This window comes from Thermobia domestica, chromosome 8, assembly GCF_964235325.1.
Source record: "Thermobia domestica chromosome 8, izTheDome1.hap1.1, whole genome shotgun sequence".
NCBI classification, from domain to species: Eukaryota; Metazoa; Arthropoda; class Insecta; order Zygentoma; family Lepismatidae; genus Thermobia; species Thermobia domestica.
Window position 1 is genome coordinate 23284848 of NC_137461.1, and position 27798 is coordinate 23312645.

At 35.4% G+C, this 27798-nt stretch overlaps 1 protein-coding gene across 1 annotated transcript; it reads right to left on the bottom strand.

Annotated features, from left to right (window-relative positions):
- Positions 1-6668: 6668 nt before the first annotated feature.
- pyd3 (beta-ureidopropionase pyd3) lies at positions 6669-27245 on the bottom strand. The gene is made up of 9 exons (XM_081768258.1): positions 27042-27245; positions 20078-20182; positions 19651-19805; positions 18521-18615; positions 13743-13949; positions 11997-12121; positions 9461-9653; positions 8365-8451; positions 6669-6882 (listed from the first exon to the last, which is right to left on the bottom strand). The coding sequence occupies exons 1-9, from the start codon at positions 27167-27169 to the stop codon at positions 6763-6765; spliced, it is 1215 nt and encodes a 404-aa protein (XP_081624384.1). The 5' UTR covers positions 27170-27245; the 3' UTR covers positions 6669-6762.
- Positions 27246-27798: the final 553 nt, after the last annotated feature.

A 27798-nucleotide genomic window follows, 5' to 3' on the forward strand; every position in this document is an offset into this window, starting at 1 on the left:
AACTACATGAGCTCCCGCTAGGAATCGAAGCCAGGTTTTCCATGCCAAAGCAACGAAGGAGCTGGCAGAGCAAGAGAGACAGACAAACACTGTAAAATTTTATTTCCCAACTTGGAATAGAAAATTTTCCGGTTCCCGAAAGCTAATTGGAAAATTATAATTTGTTGCTGACTAACTTTCCTCTACTGAAATTCAACTTTGTAGCTCTATGTGCAGTTAAATATAGTGGAAAATTTTCCACCTAACATCACTATACATAATATCCAAAATTGTCTGGCCTATGAAAAGTGTTTTCCACTTGTTTCTACATCGTGATGAAAATTCTCCGATCTATGAAAATTCCTTTCACTTGTTTCTACAGAGCAATAAAACTTTCTGATTCACAAAAAAGTTGTTTTACTTTTGCTTCAAAATGATGAAAACTTTCCGACTCATAAAAAGTTCTTCAATTTTTCCATATAAGGCCGAAAATATATCGATTCATGAACAATTGTTCCTTCATAGTACTGAAAATTGTCTGAGCCATGAAAATTTTCAGATTCTTTAAACGATCTTTCACTTTTTTTTAACATTTCTATACATGAATTCAATCAATTTCATGATTGCTGAGGAATTGTTACTTAATCACTGATATTTGTTAAGAACGGAAAATTTTCCGGAAAAATATAGAAGAAAATTTTCCACCTCCAATCTCGACTAAACAACGATGTAGGAATAAGTGGAGTATGTTATTATGAATCGGAAAATTTTCATCACTGTAGGGCAGACAATTTTTCGATTCACGAAAAATTGTCCCACTAGTTCCTACATCGTACTGAAAATTGTCTGAGCCATGAAAATTTTCAGATTCTTTAAACAATCTTTCACTTTTTAACGTTTCTATATATGAATTCAATCAATTTTATGAATACTGACGAATTGTTACTTAATCACTGATATTTGTTAAGAACGGAAAATTTTCCGGAAAAATATAGAAGAAAATTTTCCACCTCACATCACGACTAAACAACGATGTAGGAGTAAGTGGAGTATGTTTTTATGAATCGGAAACTTTTCCGGAAAATTTTCATCACTGTAACAGGACAGACAATTTTTCGATTTATGAAAAATTGTTTCACTAGTTCCTACATCGTACTGAAAATTGTCTGAGCCATGAAAATTTTCAGATTCTTTAAACGATCTTTCATTCTTTAACGTTTCTATATATGAATTCAATCAATTTTATGAATACTGACGAATTGTTACTTAATCACTGATATTTGTTAAGAACGGAAAATTTTCCGGAAAAATATAGAAGAAAATTTTCTACCTCACATCACGACTAAACAACGATGTAGGAGTAAGTGGAGTATGTTTTTATGAATCGGAAACTTTTCCGGAAAATTTTCATCACTGTAACAGGACAGACAATTTTTCGATTTATGAAAAATTGTTCCACTAGTTCCTACATCGTACTGAAAATTGTCTGAGCCATGAAAATTTTCAGATTCTTTAAACGATCTTTCACTTTTTAACATTTCTATACATGAATTCAATCAATTTCATGATTGCTGAGGAATTATTAATTGATTTTTGTAATTTTTTTAGAACGGAAAATTTTCCGGAAAAATATAGTGGAAAATTTTCCGGAAAATTTTCTGAAATGGAAAATTTTCCGCGGAAAATTTTCCACCTCACATCACTAATAAGAGCACATATGAAGAGATATTTCGGTACCAACCATGGGCACCCACAGAGGGGGGCAAGAGTGGGCAATTGACCCTCCCTGGATTTTCGAAAGAGGTTAACATTTATAAGCTCCTCTGGCGACAAAAGTTTGCTTTTAAAATCAACATTCAAAAAGAAAAAAAATGATTAGAAGTAACAAAATTTAGTCGAGCCCATCCCCAAGATATTAACCTACTCCCTTCCCCCATGTGATGCTTTACATTTTTTCAGTAATGATTATATTGAGCCTGATGAATGCAATGGCAAACTATTTTGAGTGATAGTATCCGTCAGTTGAGTTGAAAAGATAATTTCGCCCTTTGTTGTTTCTTTTGCAAACGCGAAGTTATACTACGTTTTAAAATAATTGTTCAGTTTGATATGAAGAATTACGCACACACATCTCTTAACAAGGTGATTGTATGAGAGAGAGAGTGGGATATATGCAGGGTGCAAAATTTGAAAGTCAGACGCAGTCGCCAATCCAAAAATGATGGTCGTCAACATCTATCACATACAAATTATGAGAGGTGACCTCCCTCCTCCCAAGACATTCTTTGGTTTGACAAAGAAAGAGATTTACATCAGGACATAAAATTTCAAAATCAGACAATGGACAATTCATATACATATTCAAAAATATCTTTAAAATATCACGTTTGCGTAACACTCTTTGTCTTTCTGCACTGAGGTGTCGATTGAGTTCTCGAATCAAAGTCCTTAAGTGAAGGATTATTGATGGAAATTGTCAGCAAATCATCCAATGCCGGTCTTCAGTGAATTCCTCTTACTCTGTTGAGAGTGCCAAAGCCTCCCTCACATGAAGCATACTCACAGGTAAAACTGCACAAAATGTGACAATTGGAAGCAGATTTGGAAAACTCGTAATCAAGTTTTCACCGTAAATCTTTTTCAATGTCTGATTCAACGTCAGTGAAGAAAACAAAATTTATATTCTACCCACCCTGCTAAGACACCCTGAGGGCAGGAAAGAAAGGGCGAATTACAACGTTGTGAAGACTTCACTTTCTATGTCCGTTGTGAAGACTTCACTTTCTATGTCCGTTGGGAAGACTTCACATTCCGTGTTTTTTCTCACCCAGTGACAATTATTTTCGTGCGAAACAGAAACTGCGCAGTCCAGTGAGTTAGGAGAAACCATTTCTACTGAACACTGGCTAAATTTCTAGTCGCCATTGGCGATCGGAAAATTTGGCCCTGATATATATAATACACGTGTATATATGTTTATGTCTTGCCCCCTTGGAAAAAAATCCTGCGGGTGCCTATGGTACAGTGCCAACATTGGCATATAAAGCATTTATTGAAATTGCCCATCTGTAATTGTACTATACATGAGACAAGTGAAGAGAGGTAATTTTAGATTAATTTTAAACTGCAACTCAAGAGTAAATATTCAAGAAGACGATATTGTTTTTGTCGTTGTTAGAATTGCTAATCTCTTCTGCGCTCCCTTAGCTCTTTCTTTTATTTACAATCTCGTGCCTATTAGTATAATTAATTACCTTATTCATTAAGGCTCTTTACATAATTCTTGGCACATGGTATGATGACCATTTTTTTTTTTTTTTTTTTTAATATTAGCCCTTATGTGGGGAAACTTCACATAAAATATCTTTGCTCCTCTAGCTAGGAGCACTTTACATAATTCTTGGCGCCCTAGTGTGAGAGAGCTTCAAAGACTGAACATTGTTACTGATAGATGGCTCAAACAGGATAGAGCTCCATCCCACTACGCTCTTCTTGTTCTGGAATTCTTCGGTGAGGTATTATCCCAGAGGTGTATAGGGAGAAGATCAGTGAATAAGCCAGCACCAATTGAGTGGTCTCCTAGGAGCTAAAATCTGACGTCGTGCGACAATTCCCAGTGAGGAGTAGTTAAGTGGTATGTCTCGAAAGAGCGACACCTGGCTACTGAAGATTTAAAGCAAGCTGTTAGGGAGGCATTCAACGAAATCACACTCTCCATGCTGCGGAAAATTTCTCACAGGACATGCCGCCGCATCATATTGTGCCGCGACAATAATGGTGTCCATACTGATGTTTCTGGATCACTAAACAAGCTGGAACAGGAGGTGACAAGATTTTCGGACCGTACTGTACAGTAACAGTAAGCTATACATAAGGAAACAAAACTCTTTACGCAAGTCCATTTGGTTGACTTCTTGTTTATGTAGGTATAAACGGTTAAAACAAAACTCAAAACTAATATCAAATTCAGATACTATTATGCAATAATATAGTAAGAAACGCAATTATGGGGATCCAGTTAGGCAAATAAGAGTACAAAGTGGATGATTAATTTCAGTTTTAATTATTTTAATGTGTTGACGCGGTTTATTCTTCTTAAGAAATATTTTTCTTTCATATTTTATTATAAATATTCTTCATCTGCTATAAGTATTAAACAACATTAATGAACGTGTAACAGACAACACATTTAGGTGACCAGGAAATCGTTTTGCGAGGAGCATCTCTACTTAGCTATACCTCTGGGACTTAACATACGTCCTAGTTTGAAGGATCTTGCCCTGGTGATCCGCCAGTTTACATTTCGTCCCAATTTTCAGTTCTTACTTTTTTTTCCCTGTCCTTATTGCAATATTTTAAAATATTGTAGTGCTCGTATTTTTGGTATATATATATATATATATATATATATATATATATATATATATATATATATATATATATATATATATATATATATTTTTACATTAACAGCTATGTATGTAATCCTAATTTATTGTACGCTTGAATATTGACGAAGCGCTTTACATCGCCCCATACAGATCATATATGATCTTTGGATGTAAACGCCTTCTCCGTGGCTTGACCAAAACTAATGATACAATTCCTGACAAAGTAACCTACAATAGCTAGGCGTTCTTTTTTCTTTGTCGGAAAATCGACATAATTCATTATGTTATGTAATGATAGATGCCTGCTACTTTCCTAACCAATATTACTAACACATTCAAGAAGAATGGAATAATAATGGCTCTTTTGCTGATTAGGTAAATGGAAAGAATGAAAATAAATCTCGTACCAAAATGTCCCTGTTAGGAGCAACAGAAAGACGGTAACCCTAACTATAGATGACATTAAGACCCAGTTTTAGTAAGTGTTCTAGGGGTCGTCAGCAAGGGCGCCCATCAGGGGGTGCTCGCCCCCCTCTAAAGAAAATTGTAATTACGGAAGATCGAAAACCCAATAGATTTTTTAGATTAGTTACAGCAAAATTTGAGACTATATTTGAAATGTCTCTTATACTTGCCGCCCACCCCCCCCTGGAAACCACAATATGGGTGCCTTTGGCCATGAGCCAAGTGAAAGATATTGACATCCGACGTTTCGAATGCAGATTGTATTCATCCTCTGAGGTTGTGAAGATGAAACCGGAGATATGTGAGCATGTATACACTTGTGTCTATGTACCCTAATTGTTCCAATACGCTTGTGTCTTTTACAATATGAAGCTTGAAATATCTAGTCATCAAGGATATATATTGCCTTCAGCCTTGCATATAGATACGAATTGCAGTTAACCAAAATAATAATAAAAAGACTTGAGCAACTTCCCCTACATCTAAGGATTTTAGAAAAAAAAGAGGATCTGCCCTTACAACAAAATCTTGAAGCCATACGTCACAGTTTCACCACCCCTACTCTGCCCACTCCGCCCAATAAGATCGCAATGTTTTGAGCCAACAATCATGGCGGAAACGAAAGTAGCCAATCAGACGATGGCGGAAACGAAAGTAGTCAATCAAACTTGCCGATATTCGATTGTTTTTTGGCTTCATTAATTTAATAGGATGACGATACATATAGGCAGATCCTCTATTTTATAACGTCCTTGCCTACATCACAGAGTTTAATTTTCATAAAGCAAAGAACATTTAAATAAATTTGAAAGAGAAATCATCACAACGAAACTTAATATTCTATTTCATTTCAGAAGAAAGATAATATTTCCTCCACATAAATTAGTGAGCTAAAAACAGAGATAGCGCAGCAAGGACGCAGCATCGTTAATCAGATAGTGAATTAAACATGTAATCGCTTTTATTGCGATAAATCTAGACAGAAGACATCCATTCCAAATCGATTTAATTAGTTTTGTAATGTATGAATTGTTCGATTTGAACGAAAATCTAGTTTAATTATAATGAAATCACTGTTACTTGCTACATGGTTTATTAATGTTCTTATTTGTAAATTACTATAAATTATCGATTCTTTTAAAATCAAAAGATTCTATATATTTCAATCAAAAAATTTGTTGTAGGCCTTATATCTGGAGAACTACATATGGTGTCGCCAAACTCAAACTATCACTTAACTCAGTATGATGTGCTTATTCCGTAAAAAAGTACGAAAACTTGATTTAGGGGCCGTTCAAAAATTTTGTGGCCCCTGATCCAAAAACTAATTATTGGCCAAGATCGCAATCTTTTGATCCTTTTTTTTTTTTTTTTTTTGCTCCTAAAATTCTTGTTAGTTTATTCACACAATTATCTTATCTCCTTACCTCACTCGCTGCTCTAATTTACTATAGACTATATTTACCAAGGATGATATAAATAGAGGATCTGCCCATATGTATCTTATCCTATTAAATCGATGAAGACAAAAAACAACCGAGCATCGGCACGTCTGATTGGCTACTCTCGTTTCTGCCATCGCCTGATTGGCTACTTTCGTTTCCGCCATTATTGTTGGCTCAAAACATTGCGATCCTATTGGGCGGAGTGGGCAGAGTAGGGGTGGCGAAACTGTGACGTATGGCTTCAGGATTTTGTTGTAAGGGCAGATCCTCTATTTTATAAGATCCTTGATATTTACCGTCATCATTTGTTTCGCCTCATTTCCACAATATCACAAAATTGCTTTCTTAAACTGGTGATTAGAACTGTAGAAGAAATAAAACCATTGAATTTGCAAATAACAGGTTTATTTATTGCGTATTTTTAAAAGCAAAGTATAGCGATGTTATGTATGTAGCTTTCTGGTTACTGTGGTTTGTTTAGTTTACTTTTTCTGTTTTTGTTTCTCTTCCTGGTTCTGGTGTTCGTACACAATTTGTGGCTTGTAGTCAAGTTTAATTACTTCATTCAAAGATTTTGCGTACAAGTCCAGGCGCTGAGTCATCTGAAAATAATCATAAATAAGATTAATTATAAAATAACATTTCTCATTTCACAACATACAAAGGTAACTAGGTACATTATTTAACCAGATAATTGACCATCAAGTATATGTAAAGCAAAACTTAAAAGATGTATGAACACAATAATCATTCGACCATAACAGAGACTGGTTCATTTTACAAAATACTGGTGTTACTATCTCTGCTGTACAATTGTAATTTTCTGACACATACCAGGGGTGCCCACAAGGGGGGGCTATGACGCAAACTGCGTCATTGAAATATTTGGGGGGTTAAAATCTATATAAATATGTTTGATGAGGGGGGGTAAAATTAATCGAAAAGAAGATTTTTTTCATGGAAGAACACCTACGGATAGACAATTGGGGGGGTGCGTCATAGACATAAGGGGGGGTGGGCACCACTGCACATACAATGGTAAAAATGTTGCTTTGTATTTGCTTTATACTGGTATTAAAGTTATACTGGTATTTAGAAGTTAAATACCTTATATGAATAGATCTGTCAGATTATAAGCAGGGACGTGACCAGAGTTCTGAGTTTGGGAGGGGGGAGGGCATATTTGCAAATGGAATATATTGCGGACTGATTCCCGCTCAGCCGGAGTGTTGCCAGCACAGATAAGGATCTAAATAGTTGACATATTCTATTCTCTGTTTCGCTAGAATCAGTATTGAACATAATAAAAATAAGAATGTAGATCTACTTTCAATACCTTCCCGTAGAACAATTAAAACATAAAGTACTATGTTGCAAAACCCAGCAATCGGGGGGGAGGGGGGGAGAAGATTCTCCTACCTCTGAGTCGAATCGACCTTTCAGTTTTGTCTTAGTCGGTTACAAAAAGTGCATTCGCATAGATTTTTAGTACCTCAAGACGACTTTTAAGGCTAGAAGAACCTCGCAATATTAACGAAGATAACGCCTGGCCCCCAAAGTTACTGATCTTATACTCTTATTACTGTTTACTTAACGTTTAAGAAATAGCCTGTTTAAATGGATTTTAAAAAATAACCTTTTGTTAGAAGTGTAAATAATTTCAGTTTACTGTGGATAACTTTCATTTACTATCGGTTAAAAACAATTTGTCTCGCATAATTTTAAATAAATATTTGAAGGGGGCAAGCCAAGATTTGGGAAAGCCGGTGCCTCCCGTGTCCCCCTTAGCTACGTCCCTGATTATAAGTGAACTGAAAAGGATGTAATTAGGTGCTGAATTGGAAAAAATACACATAAAACTCTCTTCGACTCCTTCGTTCATAGTAAACATGCAACATCTTCTACACAGAATAAACGTCTGTCTATGATTGCTGACTCTTAATAAAAGCAAAAGCCTTATTTTAATTTCAGCTTTTTTGTTATTTGTGTAAAAATTGTATTTTATTATACCAGAATCTCCTATCTTTGAAAGAAAAATACAAATAAAACTCATGATAGTGAGCAACAAAGAATATGAGACGTACCCTCATTGCGAATAGATCCTTCATCTGACGGCACAAGTTCAAATCCAATTCTGTCACCAGTAGACCATCACGGATGCGGGAAAGACCCTGTAATGAAAAAGGAAAATGCATCTTCATAACACTTGACAACATGAATGAGGTAATATTTTTCAACTCTGTACAAAATATATTTGTCCATGAAATTAGCTTTAAAAATAATTATGTAGTAAATTTACACCATTATTAAATAGATAACATCTGTGAAGTTTTTTTTTTTTTTAACGAAGCTTAAAATTAAAATGACCGTTATTTCTTATACTCTATTTTTCTCAGAATAAAATTTGAGAAATAACCTCACAATATGAATTTTGTACATAATTCGCATACTAAGATATACAGCGTGGTCCGGAAGTGGACGACCCCGAACTGGTGTTTTCTGACGGTTTTTTGTTTTACCTACATTTGTTTGGTAACATTGCTTGGCGTTGTCTGGCAACATTGTTTGGCATTATCTGGCGACATTGTTATCCATGTTCATTTGTTTTCTGCTTGATAATTGTTTTTTACACTGAAGTTGGAGTAATCAACAATGTGAGATTAAAGTTAATATAGTATTAAACAAAGATTAATTGTTGCGGTTTGGCTTCACGAAAGGCGTTACACAGGTGACACCATGGAAAGTGTTAAAGCGAAAGCAACAAGTAAGAAACACTCGATATCACACAACGCAGGACTTACGAGCAGCTATGGAACACGCCTTTACCCTCGTGATTCTGGAGTATCTCCGCAAAACATCTGCGAGAACTTACGCAGAATTCAGCTGTGTTACGACATGGATGGTGATCATACCGATGTTTATGACTCTTAAGACTCTTAAGACTTCAAGGTAACTGTATACAGACATTCTACCATAACTAACACTATACTGTTGAAACTAAAGGGAGGGATATGCCCACTTCTGGACCACCCTGTATATTACTGAATTAAGAAAAAAAAGTATTTAGAAAAAGTATTGTTCAATATTTTCTCTATCCAAACGATCTTCAAACTTTATTTATTCATTTTGTACTTTAAAAATAAATAAGTAAAGTACGACAGAATGGAAGAAAGTACTTACAGGTGTTCGGCTACCGTCGGGTGCTGTAACGTAGGAAGATCCATAGAAGAGTCCCAGATCCTTATGGGCTGGTTTTCCATCTCCTGAAGAGAATTCACGGGGGTAGACTTCAACACCCACTCGGTTGATAGCCACAGTGTAGTAGCTGTTTACTATGGCTGCATTTCTTGCCTCAATACCCCACCAATGCTCACTGGAAAAATAATTATAAATTGTATAATTTTTCTGGATGCTAGATCCGTATATAGACCAAGTAGAATAGAATAGTTTTTTTTTTTTTTTATTGTCATTGAGCTTTACAAGCAATAGACAATGGCCGGTGAAATATACACATAGATATAGATATAAGAAAAAAAAGTAATCATAAAATAAGACAACCAGTTGCTGGTTAATAGTAGGTCTATAACGAACAGTCTAATAATATTTGAAATTAAGTGACACTGCAAATTACGACAAACACTGAGAAAAAAAACGTATGTGCCGTATGTGAAGACGTATGTTACATATGTAAACCCTGTAGTTTTTGGACTTAACGTATAACAAACGTATAGCTGAAGAAGTATATTTTGTACGTACTTTCCTACAAGTGTTTCGAATAAACATACTTTCCGAACGAACGAAAGAACTGTGTATAGGCGGTCAGGATCTCACATACAGATGGACGTATGTAACATACATATATGTATGTAATATACGGAAGACTGTTAGATGCCATACTTCCTGCAACGGCATGATGCAACATCGAAGCGGGAAAAGTATGTAGTATGTGGATTAAGTATGCTTCGTACTGATCTCCGTAGTAAACATAAGGATTCCGTATATTTGTACAATATACTGCTGTCCGAATAATGGATTTTTCTCAGTATAGTTTCTTTATATTCACTGAACTCTTGAATCGAGTAAAATGGATTCGCTATTAAATGATCATATAACTTTTCTTATATAAACCTTTAACGGCAGCTGCTGTATGGAGATTGTTAGTTTATTAAACATTTTTCGGTCCTATAACTAAATAACTATTTTTGATCTTCGATAATCTAGTAAAGGGTATATCAATTTTCTTACACAATCTTGTATTACACGTATAGGCTACTTCATTCCTAAGAAAAGTAAGTTTCGTAAAATACATTTAGCAACTCAAACTTTATCGTAAGTCAAGGGCGGATCCAGGGGGCGATCGGGGCAATCGCCCCCTCCCAAAAGAGGAAACTTTCTTATTTTATATATAAATAAAACCTACTCCAGAGATTGGAGCTCTTAAAAGTAGCTCTAAGTAGCAGTATTACAACCTACCGCTTCCCCCTAGAAGTCGGTCCTGGATCCGCCCCTGTCGTAAGTTTACTAGTGCTTGTATTGCACTTTAAAAAAAAAAGAAAAAAGAAAAATATGCATGTTTTGTGTATCAGCTCAAAATATGTTTCGAAAACATTATGTAATTTTCTGTGGGATATGTGGAAACAACAACAACTACTTTCCCAGAATCTTCCTCAGTAGTGAGCAACGTTGGGATATTTCTGAAGTCAGTGTCTTGCTCTTACTCCCCTCCCCCACTTACCACGCAGAAAATTTCATTCTTAGCACTAATCAATATTTACAATAACTTTGATTATTTAGTTTTACATCTACAGACAAGTTACACATTTATCAAGTTATGACCAATATGTGCATTTATGCAACCATTCAAAATTCACAAACTAAATACATTACAGAAATATTTCTTTTATCTATGAGTTCTACAGTCAGAATGTTGTCTGAACGTCAGGCATTTAAAAATTATAGAACACCAGCTGAATTGTCCGTTCTTTGCACGGGGAGAATATATATACATGGAATATATTTGAACCCCCTCTCCCTTACGATACGGATCTCAATGAAAGTATTATTACAGAAAAGCAATAAGATGCTTTACTTTTCGCTTAATTTTATAACTCCCTGCCCCTCTTACGATTCGTCCTTTAATCAAAGTAACATGATTTTAAAAAACTCAGATTCAGGTAGATACTATGTTCTAAAATTCATCTCAAACGGATAAGCCGTTTTCCATGATGAGGTCACAAATAAGAGACAAAGTCGATTCTAATATGAAAATAAATATAACTCACTCTTAAAACTGAAACCGTGGAAAATGCTGGGTCACATGCTCGCTTATTTGTAATGAGGAATTTATATACCAAGATTCATCTTAATTTGAGGAACTCGTAAGATGCTCTATTTTCCGCATTAATTTTGATGTGAAGATGTAGACCTATAGTTCAAGATGGAATCCAAGGTACCATAACGTGTTCAAATTTGTTTTAGAATCATACTTAACACATGAATTTTTTTTTTTTTTTTTCAATTTCTTTATGGTTTCTCATTAAGAGAATGCCCTTCTGCCAAAATCTTAGCCTTTCCGCTTTTGATACAGAACATTTAGATTTGATTACCAACGAGTTTCTCTACATTGGATTCTAAGTGAAACTGTTAGTCTCAATACTGAAAAGGGACATGGCACGGCATACAATATTATTTTGGCCAGTATGTTTTTGGATCTCACCTAATGTGCGCCAGAGTTGCTGAAGGGTTGAAGACGATTTCAGCTCCGTTGATACCATACATCATCCAGTTTTGGGGATGGTGTCTTCCGAAGCAAATGTTCACGGCGATTTTGCCAAACTGGGTCTGAAACAGAAAAAAAATAATAATTACAACATTAATCATAAGAGTTTCCTTCATTTGTTGAATAATAATAATGATAATAATTGATAAAGTCAGTTGTTCTTGAATTTTTTTCCCGTAGTCATCTCCGATTTACTAAAGTAAATCTTGCAGGGAATTTGAATTTGAAGCTATGACAGTTTCCTATAAAGGTATCAATGTTCTTTATTATTTGTTCTTGTCGAGTTTAATTCTATTAGAAGAATATACATACTGCAGAGGAAATTGCATTTCCTTTTCATATGAGACACCATTTGTACATGAGAGGATTTTTTTTACAGTGCAAGAACTATATTTCCGTTTTATCACTATTTGGGCTTTGCAAATAGCTGGTATGTTTATTTTTTTGATTGTACAAATTTTGCTTTTTATGGAATTTGATTTAAACTACTCGTTGAGTAAAATAATACATGTATTGTAAAAATTATTAACGTGTAAAAGTTTCGCCTACTATACAACTTGAGCTTCCTCAGAAGGTATTTCTGATGAAGCCAAAGTGTATAGTTGGTGAAACTGGTGTGTTAGTTGTTAAGTACGGAACAGTCAGTGACAAAATATTTCTCCTGCAACCAAAAACACAGACAGAAGAGGCTCACAAATTACTGTATTTCAAAATTGAAATATGGTAATTAGCTTTCCGTCAAAATTTCAGCATACTGAACTATGGATATCATCATTGCAGGGGCGTACCCACGGGGGATCTATCGGGTCCGAATTCCTCCAAAATTTCCAAACTCGACATACATTGGTACACTTTGTCAATAAAACTATATTTGTTTAACAAGGAAATTATTGATGTGGCATGAAATTTTGATCTTACACTTCATCTGTACTTTTCTCTTATAAAAGCAGTCTAAAGATATACCGCATTGACTTGACACCTAGTTTTCCATTCCAAGCGCTGCTATCGGCTGAAGGAATTCCACTCCCTTTCGCTAAGGCTCTCTCGCTTAGCAACAGCTGGACCCTTATTGGCTCAACGAGTTGGTGTGTAGCGGGCGTGAGCATTTTTGCCACGGCTCAAGACATTTTGGCAGCACTATAGTTCTATCATTTTTTTCTGAAAATACCGTTAGAAGTATTTTATAATTACTTATTGTCTCTTCAGGTGCAGAATAATACCCGTTCAATACTACATAGACGTAATGGCTTATATTATTGGAACCCTCCTAACAAAAAAATTGGGTGTACGCCTACACTAGTTATGCCAGTCATTTGTTGTTGTTGTTGTTGTTGTTGTACTATACTTGTTGAACTATTTGGAGGATAACTAACGATTGACTTTATCATTCAATCATTGTAATGTTTTTTTTTTTTATTACAAGCAAAAATTCACAGTAATTGTACTTTTGGTCAAATTGTCCTTATACACCAAAGAAAAATGTAATATAAAAAGTTGTATCAATAACCGGTCAAAGGAATTTTATACAGACTTGTTCTGCGCTATGTTATCAGAGTTGAAGCAAACTTGAAACATAAAGTGACTCGACAAAAATAGTAAAGTTTTATCTTCGTTAAGAGATTATTCGAAAGAAATTAATTGAACTTACATAAATGGATAATATAAAGTCGAAAGAAACATTACCTGGAACACTGGGTGTCCAGTATTGCCTTCATAGTAGTAAGTGGATTCCTGGAAGTCACCAACTCGTGGGATGTGATTTTTCCTGGATTTTCCAATGACATTTCCACTGTTGGAGACAATGACAGCTGTGTTCCACAGAATCTCGCCATGCTCCTCATCTCGTTCAAGAATGGAATTTACAATTACCATGTTGTATTGTTTTGCAAGCTAGAAAAAAGAAATATTAAACATTTATTACAGTGTATATGGTTTTATTTTTATAGAAATGTTTGAAATGTTCGCCAACAGCACATGCATGCACACACACTATCCATATTTCATCTCTGCTATTTGGAACCCAGTGTTATCTAAGGTCATCTATTGGACTATATAATCATTCACATTATTGCCATATTCATCCCATGGGATGAAAATAAATATTAGAAATACAAAAGCCATGGTGATCGGAACAAAGCGGTCAAGTATAGAAATAGCAGGGGAGGAAATAGAACAGGTGAATAGTTTTCGATATCTGGGTAGTATTATTAGTGATGATATGTAGTGTGAACGTGAAATAAAAGCAAGGATAAGAATGACGAAAGAAACCTTTAAGAGGAAGAAAATAGTATTTTGTGGGACCTTGAATAAAGAGTTGAAAAAAAAATCATAAAATGCTTCGTGTGGAGTATTGTACTGTATGGGGCAGAAGCATGGACATTACGCAAAAATGATGAAAAACTATTCCAAGCTTTCGAAATGTGGGTGTGGAGAAGAATGGAAGGAATTAACTGGGTCGAGCAGAAAACGAATGAGAGGGTGTTAGAAATGGTGGGGAAACAAAGAACAATTTTAGACATTATTAAGAAGGGGAAGAGAAACTGGTTGGGACATTTGGCTAAAACGGAATTGTCATGAGAAACATACTAAAGGGTATGGTGACAGGAAAGAAAGGGAGGGGGCGAAGACGACTTCAATTAATAGATATATCAAAACAGAAAAATCGTATATAAAGACGCAGAGTTAGTTGAAGACCGTGGAGCATGGAAGCTTCTCAGTTACGGCAAGTGACCTGCCAATAATGGGAGAATACCTATGATAATGATGGTGATATATCATATTTCTACTGTGCACTAAAAATAACATACTACTGTCAAAATATTAAGGTGGATTACCACCCGGAAGTCAGTGCATATTTTAGCTCATTCCCTTAACTACTGCGCAATGAAATGTTATATATTATAAGTATTGTACTATAAGATGAAGTTATGTTTCAGCTACAACACAAGACACTGATTCATTTTGTTGTGTCTTCTGATATCGAAAAATGTAACAAATAAAACAAAATATTTGATTCATTTGACAATGAGTACACAAGATGGCAGTTGCTGTTAGATCTTACTAGAAGTGCTCAGTTCCATGAAATGTTTATTTGTGTGCGTAAAGTATTTTAAAGTAACAATCTTATCACGAAATAGATATATTGTTTGACCGTTTTTCTTGTTATGTTTCATATTTTATTTAAATATTAATTTACATTTAAGGAAATAGTATTTGAGACGAAACTTGCGCAGAACGCCATAATGCGTTGTTGCCAAATGTGTACGTTTACTGTGGTAGTCACAATAAGAGAATTCCTGGATTCTAGAGTTGCAGTTCCAGAAGAGGAATCGCGGTAAGGGTCGAAAAATAATTTCTCCAGTAAGTATCTAAGCAGAATTCCATAATTACTCCCTTTATTATCTGGCATCATAAACACTCGACACTATCTGGCAATGCCGCACTATTGAAGCAACGTTTAGCATAGCACCGAGAACACCTAGTGATCCACCTTAATCTACAGACACTTAAAAAATATATATATTTATTTTGGCCAGTGGAACGTCAATTGATATATTTAGATAAGTAGGCCTATCTAGTTGATGTCAACTAGGAGCTCACTCATAGCTAAATTCTTAGCATTTCTGTACTTATTGCTTCAGATTAAGAACATATTACCGGTGGGTCAGATAAGTAGCTCAATTCTAACGTTAAACTATAAATTTATGTCCCATATAGGCTTGGTACTGAAAATAGCCCTCAAATCCCAAACACAATATCAGAAGTCCAAATGACAGTTATAGACTAAAATATGTCAATATTTAGTCATATTGAAATATTGTAAATAGATCCTTGGTGTTCTATTGAAACGATATGAAGATAAAATGAACATGTTGGACTTTCCATTCGAAGTAACGGGTCACCAAATGACCACTGTTTAAAGAAAGGTGCCAAAGCGTAAAATGGAGAGATTTATTGTCGAGTAATAACATTTTATCTCAAATAAACGGAATTTTTGTCTCCTTTCATAAACAAGAAACTTCTGGTGTTAAAGTATATAAAGTGCTACCTTTGAACATACGGATTTTAGTTGAGTGATCTGTGATCAGCAGAATCTGTTCTCTTAGCCCTTTGTTTCTGGATTTCTCGAAAGGAACTGATAATTGTTCCCAAATAGTTCTATAATTGATTCATATGTTGCGACAACATCAAAAATGCTATCACTTCTATCGATAATCAAACTCGAGAGAACGTGCCCTAGCCATCCCGTTTCACGGATCATACTGACGCAATAAAAATAATAATAATAATAATAATAATAATAATAATAATAATAATAATAATAATAATAATAATAATAATAATAATAATAATAATAATAATAATAATAAATTCACAGGTTAGTGACATTTCTCTAAGTTTACAACATATTTATCAACTGTCGTTGCCTGCTGAAGCAGAAAATTCGTTTTTCCGATTTTCAAGATTGATATATGCCTTTGTGATATAAAATAAGTTCTATTCTTCAGTGAACTAGAAAGGTCTAAAATATAGATGTTAATTCAAACAAATGTACATATTTTGTACACCCACATAAAACTCAATCGAGTTCATCGTAATTTGTGAAATTTTTTTATGAGTGTCACCAGTGGCGTATTTAGGGGTGGCTTCTGGGCTTAAGCTCCCCCACCCCAGAAATCTTACTTAGGATAGTAAAGTAAATGAAATATCTTGCAGAATTTTCACATTTCCAGGCAAAGTCCCCCCCCGAAAGTTATCAAAGCCCCTCCCGAAACAATATCGTAAATACGCCACTGAGTGTCACTTTGCATAGATCCACACATTCAAATTTAATTGAATTCCTGTTGCATTTATGTAAAAGTAAAATATCAGACGAGTTTCATGATTTCTCCAAATAATAATAGCAACAATACTTCATAATAATAAATCGAGAAATGCCCGTCTAGGTCATAGCATATATTTTTTAGGACTCGGAAGATAACCAAAAGATTCCACTGCAGAGCTTTATTAACTGAATTCTTGATGTAGCGTTGCTATATAATAGGACTATACTCGAATATAGTCTTTACGACTTGTTCCGAAAAAAAAATCAAGAAACAAAAATATACTCGAAATGTTTGAAATTATATTTAACCAATTATACACATCTTAAACACATTCGAACTATAGTACACATTTAAAACAGGCACGTATTATTTAAAAATCAGAAAAAAATCCTCAATCGTCTGATATGCCTGAAAAGGCTCAAATATAAATAAATAAATAAACAAGCCTGTCAATATCATATTTGAGCTTAATATAACTCGGGCAAAGTAAGCAGGTATTTTAAAGTTGTTCTCTGTTAACAAAAATATGTTTTATTTGGGTCATGTCCTGTCAGGGTGCATTACAACAATATATTGCACATATAAGAATGTTACATGTTTGGGAAGATAGTAAAGTGTTTATTCATCTACCAAAATACCTTTTGTTTGCACAAGAAATTTTGCAAACACATGATAAGATAGCTTTAGTAAATATTAAAGTACTAGCTCAATGAAGGTGTAGAAATTAATGCAATCCTAATTCCAAAAGTATCACGCACAATTTGATAATAGATAAATGATTTTCATAAATGAAGAGAAGATAACAGGATTTGCTAACTCACTTGTTTCAGATAAGGAAGGTTTCATTAATAATAATTTCTTGTTTAATTATGCACTGGCGTGATAGCTCTTATGGGCCTGAGCTGCATCAACGCCATCTGTTAGCGATGGGCTGAACTAGGTCCAACCTAGCTATGAACACGTGGTCAACACACTGCGTAGCTCTAACAGGCATATCAGGAGTTTTCTAGACCTATAATGACCGTCACATCTTTTATTCACGTGACTCCCCAGTTTGCATCACGACACTGGCTGGACGCCGAAAATTGGGATCCGGAACCACACGGACGGAAGTACACGTGAAGATGAGAAATGAGTGAAATGGTGGAATAAAGACAGTGGGAGGAAACGGGAGAACCCCGAGAAAACCCACGCACACGGTGTTTGTCCACCACAAAGTTCACTTGGCGGGAGCACCAAGGTTATGTGAAACGTAAACTTACAGTTTTAGGTGGAAATCCGATTCGAAGGCTTATATGGTCAAAAATTAAATTATAGTGATACCATTTAACAACGGGGAATCAGGGGCGGATCTAGGATGGATTTCTGGGTGGGTGGGGGGGGAGATGTAGGTTGTAATACTGCTACTTAGAGCTACTTTTAAGAGTCCAAACTCTGGGATGGGTTTTATTTATAATATATAAAATAAGAAAGTTACCTCTTCTGGGGGAAATTGTTAGTGTTTGTTTTAGAACAGTGCTTGCTAGCTATGTTCTTAAAATTTGACCATACGGAAAGGTTCGGGCTTAATTGTGCAATCAATAACAACGCCAATAAGAAGAAACTCTTATGCACCGAAACTCTTTTATATCTTACCTGACGTACAAACTCTGTTGTTGGACCCCCTTCGATGGGTTCAGCAAATTGGCACCATGGGTTCTTCTCCCTGGTGCAGAAATGGAAAGGCATGGCTGCAAATAAATGTGTAACATTTAGTCATCGTAATAAAAATAAACAATGGAAATGATGTTTTCAAAATCAACTGAAAGCCGTTTTAATGATATAAATAGTAACTACTACACTTGTATGAACATACAAATTCGGATATCGAAAATCGATTTCGTAAAGAAAAAAGAAAAAGCTCTCGCTTCAGAATCGAGATATTTCGAATTCGAATTCTGATTTCATAATGATGGTTTTCTTCAAATGTACTTACAAGGGATGGGTGGAAAATAAAGTTTCTACAGAAAATTGTTAACTTTATCCGTCACTACACTACACCTAAATACGACACTTAAATACACCTACACTTAAATATGATCTATATTCTTGTTGGGAATCGAACCAGAGACTTATACATTAAAGGAGATAACGTTAACTGTTTAGTCATAAGGAAACTCATATGCAGTGAGGACGTCAGCTTTAATTTCTTGGATGAGGGATATTTGAGGGGAGGAGAAGATGATTTTTTAAGGGGGAGGGAGAGGAGCTATTTTTTGTATACTAAAAAGAATAGTTCTATAGTAGTTGACGTACTTTACGATAACGCTAACTTCTTCGTGGCTAAGCAGTTAGAGTACGTGTCTTTGGCGTGGCAGATCCAGGTTCGATTCCCAGTGGGAGCTTGTGTGGTTTGGATTCTACGTTAATCAGTAGGTTCACGTCTCGTATAGCCTCAGTGCTGAACGAGACGTTAAACTCAAATTCAACTCAATTCAACTACTTTACGATATAACACGTCTTGGGGCAGGCGTAACTACCGAGGGGGACTCACCTCTTGTCCTCCTCTGGCGTTGTCACTACTCGAAGGCACGTTCATGTTTCAATAATAATAAATCTTTTACCTGTTGCCGGAGTCAACAGTTCTGTTTCTGGATACTTATTTTTCTAAATTTTGGATTTTTGCTATTACGTTTGCTTTATAATTTTATTTTAAAATTGCAATATTGTAATTTTAAAATGTAATAATATAATACGTATCAATGTAATATATCAATAGGACTTACACCACATTTCCTGGAAGCAGAGAATGTTGACGTCACAAAGAGCAGCAGCTTTGACGATGTTCTCCATTTTCTTGAAAATGGCTTCCCTTTGCTCGTGAAACGGAGCTGTTGTTGGAAGAACTATTTGGCTCTGGACAGCTCCCACTCGAACAATCCTACACGAGAAAGTAATGTACAATTTATTAGTGAATATCAGTGAGAATCGAAAAACTTACGAAATACTAAAATATGTTCCTATTCATTTCCAAGTATACAAATATTTTTTTAAACATTATTTGAGTCGCGTATATTCGGATATTGTAAGAAAATTGTTGCGCTGAAAGTCATTTAGTAATATTTATTACAGATAAAATATCGATGTCAGAGTGCAAATGCTCAAGAGAAAACGTAATACATAAGTACGTGATAGTGAAGTCTATAAACATACCTTGGTGGTCGCAATTCTTCCTTTTGTGCCGTGATCTTGTAACCTTTAAGTTCGAAGTTGTTCTTCTCGGAGATGTTTTGGGCTTCTGCTGGGATGGATATTTTCCTGCAAACAAGGAACACAATATTTTTATTATAACTGGATCATTATCATAAATGAAATACAGTTACAAAAAAGGCAATTTTCTTTATAACTAATACTAGCAGCGTTCACCCCGCTTCGCTGCGGTCACCCCGGAACGCAATAAACTTTGTTACTTAGATAATTTTTACTTTTTCGCTTTCAAGTGATATGATAAAAACCATAGAAGATTGCACTAATGTTAACATTATATCGCCTGTCATTTATGTTAACCCGCCCCGCTTCGCTGCGGTCACCCCAACCCGCCCCGCTTCGCTGCGGTCATCCCGGAACGCAATAAACTTTGTTACTTAGATAATTTTTACTTTTTCGCTTTCAAGTGATTTATAGCGCCTGTCAGTTATGTTAACCCGCCGAGTCACAGGGTCATGCGGGTTGCATATAAATACGTTTATTTTTATACCTATGATGAACTAATAACAAAGGATTTGTACGTATGGACACCTGAATGGTCAATTATCTCAAGACACTGGTAATTGAAAATTAAAGTGATATGATAAAAACCATCTAGGGTCCACATCCTAACAACCCCCCAAAAATGAAAGAAATCGGTTCAGCCGTATTAGCGTGATGAGCGGACAAAGGATTTTTTGTACGTATTGACACCTGATTGGTCAATTATCTCAAGACACTGGTAATTGAAAATTAAAGTGATATGATAAAAACCATCTAGGGTCCAAATCCTAACAACCCCCCAAAAATGAAAGAAATCGGTTCAGCCGTATTAGCGTGATGAGCGGACAAAGGATTTTGTGCGTTCTCTTTTATATATATAGATTAAAGTTACAGTCTCATCATTCATGTTATATGAACTGATTGCCGTGCCGTGCCGTGCCGTGTGTGTGTGTGGGGGGGGGGGTGAAGTAAGGGAGCGCAAAATTGGGGTTTCCTGCCAAACATAGTGGCGCTTCCCGGCTGGTCTGTCGACCTTACTCATATGTATTGGGGCGCCGTCGTATATTCTCACCCCGGGTGAAGATTTTCCACGGCAGGGCATCACATACACATCCGAAACGTCCTGAATTTATATCACTTGACCTTTCCCAAAAAAATTCAATAGTCCAAATGTTGTTTTTTTAAAACAAACAAACAAACAAATTAATGCTATTCTTACGACATTTTTAAATATCGCTTTTATTATCACTTTTAGTGAATATTGACCTATTATTTCATTAAATCTGAAAATTCAACACAAAATAAGAGAATATCAAAAACTATACTGTAAATTCTATTGGGTTGTCTCGTTTTTTTTTTTTTTTTTTTTGTTTTTTTGTCAGAAAAATCTGGAAGACCTCTACACACTGTATATTGGTTTAATTGCTGCACGTGTGGAAGACTCGGCTTCGACTCTCGGCGGGAGCTCATGTAGTTAAATCTCACGTTAAGCTGTAGGCTAATGTCTTATAAAGCTTCGGTGCTGAAAGGGACATTAAAATTCAAAGTTAAATAAAATGGCTACACACTAATACTTTCAATTTTGAAATAGGAATATGCTCCTCGAGTGTCGAAGTTCAAATACTTGAACAAAATTATTTGTTAAGCAAACGAGTATCGAGGAAGGGGGGAAATACGGGATGGAAATTACTATATTACAATTTCCATATCTCGAAATCTCTTAAGAGGGGGGGGCACTAATGGGTCAGTGGTAGAGCGCTTACCTCTAGTGCGTGGGGTCCCTCATTCGATCCCCGGCCAAGTAAGTTTATGGTGGACAACATCGTGTTCATAGGTTTTCTCGGGGCTCTCTCATTTCCTCTTACATGATCATTCCATCAAATCTTTCATCATCATTCACTTGCCTTTATTATCGTCTCCCTTAGCCTACAGAGCATAATCGTCGGACGTTAAACTCTCAAAGATTTCAAAGGTTTCGAAATCTCTTATACTTAAAGAAATAAAAATAGTGTTTGGATCTTTTATTTTTTCAAAAAATAAATAAATAAATCATGCTTCACATTTTTTGATATTTGTCCTAGGGAAGAAAGATGGATGGGGGTTGTAATTATTATAATAGGATGTCCATATCTCGAAGTCCTTTAAAGATAGACATGAAATTTGCTGTTCGGTCACCACTTAAAATACTTAAATAATTGTTTTGTCGTTTTACGATAATTGTCCTAGAAGATAAGAAAAGATGTGAGAAGAAAAGGGGATGGGAATTGTAAATAAATATTTTAATAAGACGTCCATATCTCAGAATCCTTTAAGGTTACAGACATGTTTGGAGTTTTTAACTAAAGTAATTAAATAAATATTTAAGCGTTTTTTAGATGTTTGGCCTAAAATAGAAGAAAATGAATGGGTATATGATTGCCTAAGATGCCCGTACAAGAGGCTCGAATTCAGACAAATTCAATATGAAAGGTGTAAAAGGACTCTCAAAATATTGCCCAAAGCACCACCTGGGAGTATTTGGTAGTTTTTTTCATATTTTTTAATTAATAAACGTTTTAAATACTGTTGACCACGAGACGAGATGAGAAATAAAGTTTATAAATTTTCGTAGAAATTCGTTTCGACTTGATTCTCGAAGCATTCTTTTCCGTCTTTTCTCGCCTCGATTCTCAAAATAATTTTTCTCATTTTGTCTAGTTTTGTAAATTTATGTACAAAATTTGTACTCTTGATATTTTCTTTCATATCATCCAGATGTTATCAGAATGCTTCCGAATCACGAAAAGTCCACGAAGGGTATGATATATAGGCGGCGACTTTGGGGAGGGGCCAGGACACTTTTTGGCCCCCCTAATTCTTAAAGGTGGGGTCCTCTCCCCCCAATATAATCCAATCGAGGAAGAATTAACAAAGACGAGCAATAATTTCTGTCGTCAACTTCATCGTGCCTTTATTTCAATATTAGGAACAACCTTCTTTCTTATGCGATAGAAAACGCCGTTTTCAAAATGGTGTTTTTAATAGAGCACTGAAGCTTCAACCAACACTCCGGCAGCATTGATTGAAAAGTAAAGATCAAACTGGTGCGCAAAGTTGCAGTGAAGTTCCCAAATTTTGAACTTGAATTTGTTTTAATGCCTTTATGCGAATTTGACTTAGATCGTGAATTTCGCAGGAAAGCGGATGCAAAGGACCGATATATGGGGTTGGGAAGGGGGCCTTCATCAAATAGTTGATAGGAAACAGCTGAATATAATGATATATTTATTCATTGTTTGCTCCCCCCCCAATATTTTCTGCAAATCGCCGCCTATGGTATGATATAGCAACATTTTAAACCATACAGTATTTATTATTAAAGGATATTGTGTGATGTCTTGTGTATCTTTAAACGTAGATAAATGCTCTTCATTATGATCATAGATTTATAGCTTTTTATACTAGAAATTATGAAATATTAAAACAGCGTTTGAGATCTAAGACATGTGAAATAGTGTTACTCATGAGATTCCAAAATTTTTTGTTTCGTTTTTTGATATTTTGAGAAATATTTTGTATTCATTTTTCAGCTTCTGTGCCTGTCATATAGAATTTGTCTAAGCGCGAAGTTTTGCACAAAAAACGAAGGCATATGGGCATCTTAATGAAGTGTCTCCACACCTATTAACATCTATTCTAGGTCAAATAGCTAATAATGTTAAAAAAAAAAAAAAAAAAACGAGATTAATTATTTTAAAAGAAAAGTCCAAGCACCAAAAGCATGTGTCTTACTTTAAGATTAGTGTAAAGGGACAAGTTTTGCCGATAGATTTCACTACAGTCTTCGTATCTCTCCCGTGTATTTTTTACCTTTCACGAAAATTTACAATTTCTCTTACAAATTTCAACGTAGATACTTCAAATTTTTAGATAAGGAACTTCATAACCTATTAAAGGGAACAATCCGTGCCGATTGTTTATTCAGAATTTTCTTCATTGTTGAAACAGTTCCACTGTTAAAGGTTTGGATATCCATTTCAACAATGAAGAAATTTCTAAATAAAAAATCTGCACGGATTATTGCCTTCGATAGATTATGAAGTTTCTTTTCTAAAAATTTGAAGTCTCTAGGTTGAAATTTGAAAGAGAAATCGTGAATTTTCGTGAACGGTAAAAGAATACATGGAAGAGATACGAAGACTGTACTGCCATCTATCGGCAAAACTTGTCCCTTTAAACCAACCTTAAAGGGTTCCGACATGTAGACATCATGTGATAATGGCAGTTACCATACCTTTTCCTTTTCATCCATTTTCTTCCCTTCTACAGCAAATAATAAAAAAAAAACGTATTTAATTATTTTAAATGAAGGGTTCAAACACCAAATTTCATGTCTATAGCCGTAAGGGATTCCAAGATATGAATATGTGATTTTAATAATTGCAACCCCCCCCCCCCCACACACACACAGACTCATATTTCTTCCCACATCTTTTCTTTCCTTCTTGGAGAAATATTTTAAAAAGCGCCGAAACGCGAGCTGAATTATTTTAAATAAAACATCTAAAAAATTCAAACTTCATATTTGTAACGGTAAGAGATTCCGAGATATGGTCATCTTATTATAATATGGACACTTTATTATAATAATTGTAAACTCGCTTTTTCTTCTTTTTTTTTCATGCCATCACCGTGGCTCAGTGGTAGAGTCCTTACTTTTGGTGCGTGGGATCCCTGGCCAAGTAAGTTTGTGGTGGGTTATATCGTGTCCGTGGGTTTTCTTGGGGTCTTTCCTTCCACTTTTTCATTTCACCAATTCTTCTGTTTTCGTTCACTTGACTAAATCATCCATTTCCCTTAGCCTTACGGTATAATCGTGAGACGTTAAACGGAAAAAGATTTAATTTAATTTCTTGTTTTCATGCCGTCTTCATTTTCTTCCACTATAGGTCAAACCAGGTCCGTATCCAGGGGGTCTAAGGGGGCCGGCCCCCCGTAAATTTTTGCTGGCCCGCTAAAATTTTCACGGTAGGCTTGCAAATGTACGATAATATGGCGATGAACTATTATAATATGGTTGCATAGGGTCCCCCTAACTTCATCAGGGTCCCCCTTACAATTTAGGGCTGGCTACCGGCCTGGGTCGAACCCTAACTACCGTACGTGAACTGACATAAAATAAAGGGCTACTTCTGGTTGAAGTGGAAAGTTGAAATTTGGCATGATTGTAGCTTTCCGGGACTAACCCAGAGGAAAATTGCCAAAAATGAATATTTTTAGTATTTAATCGGTCTAGGGGGGGGGGGGGAGCGAAGGATAAAGTTCCCATGTTATTTAAACGGGCGTTTTCTTGGGATACAAAATCTTATATTCTAGATAGTTGAAATAGGAAAACAAACTTAAAATTCCTTGGAATTGTGAGTTTAAGAGGTACGCGGCCGTAAGCTAAGCAAATGCGTGGGTCTGCGGCAGCTATCTGAAGGCTAGCATATATTTAAAAAGCTGAAACATGTGTCTTATTGTTTTGTTATTTTAAATGAAAAGTCCAAATATCAAATTCTACATCTCTAACCCTAAGAGACAAGGGCGCTGATCCTGGGGGCCTGGGCCCCCCAAAGCTCATGTGGGCTCACTATTGTATTTATCAATATACAATATTTGCCATAATTTGTATGCAATTTGTCTTAAAATCCTCATATATGTCTTCTGCATCTGAATGGGCTCCCCCCAAATTTACAGAAAAATCGGTGCCCCTCCTAAGAGATTCCGGTTATGGACTCTTTATTATTATAATTGTAATTCCCGCGCCTTTTTCTTTACACTTTATTTTCTTCATTTCTTTATCAAATAAAAAAAAACGCTCAAATACATATCTAGTTATTTTAAATGAGAAGTTCAAGCAGCGAATTTAATGTCTACCATTAGGGATCCCGAGGTATGGTCATCTTATTGCAATAATTGTAAGTGTTTATATGCCAAATTTCATGTCTATAACCATTAGAGATTCCGACATGTAATTATATATTTTAATATATTAATATATTAAATATATTTATATATTTTAATTTAATTAATGTAATTCTACTATTTCCCCCTCTTCCTTGACAAATTTTCAAAATTCCTTCCTTAGTGGTATCTCACGTCACAAATGCTGTGCAAATTTGAAGTTTATAGTTTAAGCCGTTTGGTCTGGGCTGTGATGAGGCAGTAAGTCAGTCATTCAGAACTTCTTCTTTTTTTTTTTATACAAGGTGTTTCAAAACAACCGACAACGTTTGGGAGGTGATTCCTGACACCAAGATAAGACGAAAAGTATAGACCAACCTGGGTGCACAAATGCTTCCTTTCAGAGTAGGTCCATAGCTCCAAAATTATGAGACATACCGTAGTCGGGTCAAGACTTCACTTAGGAACTAACATGTGCCGTATCCAAATATCCACGTTTCAGAATCCTATGGCACTTCTGCTACAATTTTTATAGATGTAGTTTGTGAGTGCTTCAAATTATCTGCCTCTTTAAAAATTGTTGCGTGAGTACCTTTGGATTCTGAAACATGTATTTTTGGATAGCGCACATATTAGTTCCTAAGTGAAGTCTTGATCCGACTACTGTAGGTCCCATAGTATTGCAGCTATGGACCTTTAAACTTCGTTTTTTCATGTTTTCGGCAGCATATATTATTCCGAAAGGAAGAATTTGTGCACCCAGGTTGGTCTATACTTTCCGTCTTATCTTGGTGTCAGGAATCACCTCTCAAATGTTATCGGTGTTGTTTTGAAACACCCTGTATATGTAGATTTATGTATGATACCAAAAATATGTCCTTCATGTAACATACAATCGTCCCTAATCGAGATTCCGTCAAAGTAAATTTCAGGCGACGTCACTGCCGTAACTAGAACAATCACAGAAAAATGGAAAAGGAAAAAAATGTTACTATTTACTTACTCATATTCACGGCCATATAAAATTCGTTTGACTTCAGCCAGAGGTTCCGGAGGGATGTTGTCTTCCAGTAGACTTTCCAAGCTGTCTACCTCCTTTTGGGTGGAGGTTTTGATGGCAGTCTTCGACATTTTAGAAGAAAAGAACAAGCTCCGTTTCAGACAAGCAAAGCGAACGAGCAAACGACTGCTGCTGAGATAGAATCTTCAGTTACTCCCTTTTAATAACCTCGCCTTATCAATTAGCCTGTGTCCTTGTTTTGATGCTCCTTTTTTATTTTTTTGCCCTTTTATTTATCCTATTTGACCTCTTTCTTATGAGCACACAACGTCACACGTGTTTGTCTTTCTACACGATCAACATTACGATAAGTAAATTTACACAAAACATCGTACAGAATTAAGCCAATGGTATCAGATACGATAGACAAGACAAAATAATCCCTTCATTAAGAGAATGTCGTGAAAAAAAAACTTTTTTTTTAGATCATTATCAAATAAGAGGAAATAGAATATACTTGAAAGATCAGCAATTTTGACAACATACTAGCGGTCAAGTGTAAAGACATCTTTGAGGATGATTGAAAAATTATTTGCATCTTCGGAACTACACTGCTGGCCATTAAAAATGTAACACCAAGAAAGAAACCCCCAGATTTGCAGAATATAAGGGCGGCCTTAAATGGCCTCATCCCGGTGAAATAAAAATACCGCTAATTTTACAGTAATTATGTGATATCTTCAAATAGATAAAATATAAT

Coding starts and splice junctions, on each gene's coding strand:
- pyd3 (XM_081768258.1), bottom strand. CDS start 27,169: ATGTCGAAGACTGCCATCAAAACCTCCACCCAAAAGGAGGTAGACAGC. Junction 13,950..18,520: donor CAACAGAGTTTGTACGTCAG/GTAAGATATAAA, acceptor TCTTTTTTCTAG/CTTGCAAAACAATACAACAT. Junction 12,122..13,742: donor CTGGACACCCAGTGTTCCAG/GTAATGTTTCTT, acceptor TTTCTGTTTCAG/ACCCAGTTTGGCAAAATCGC.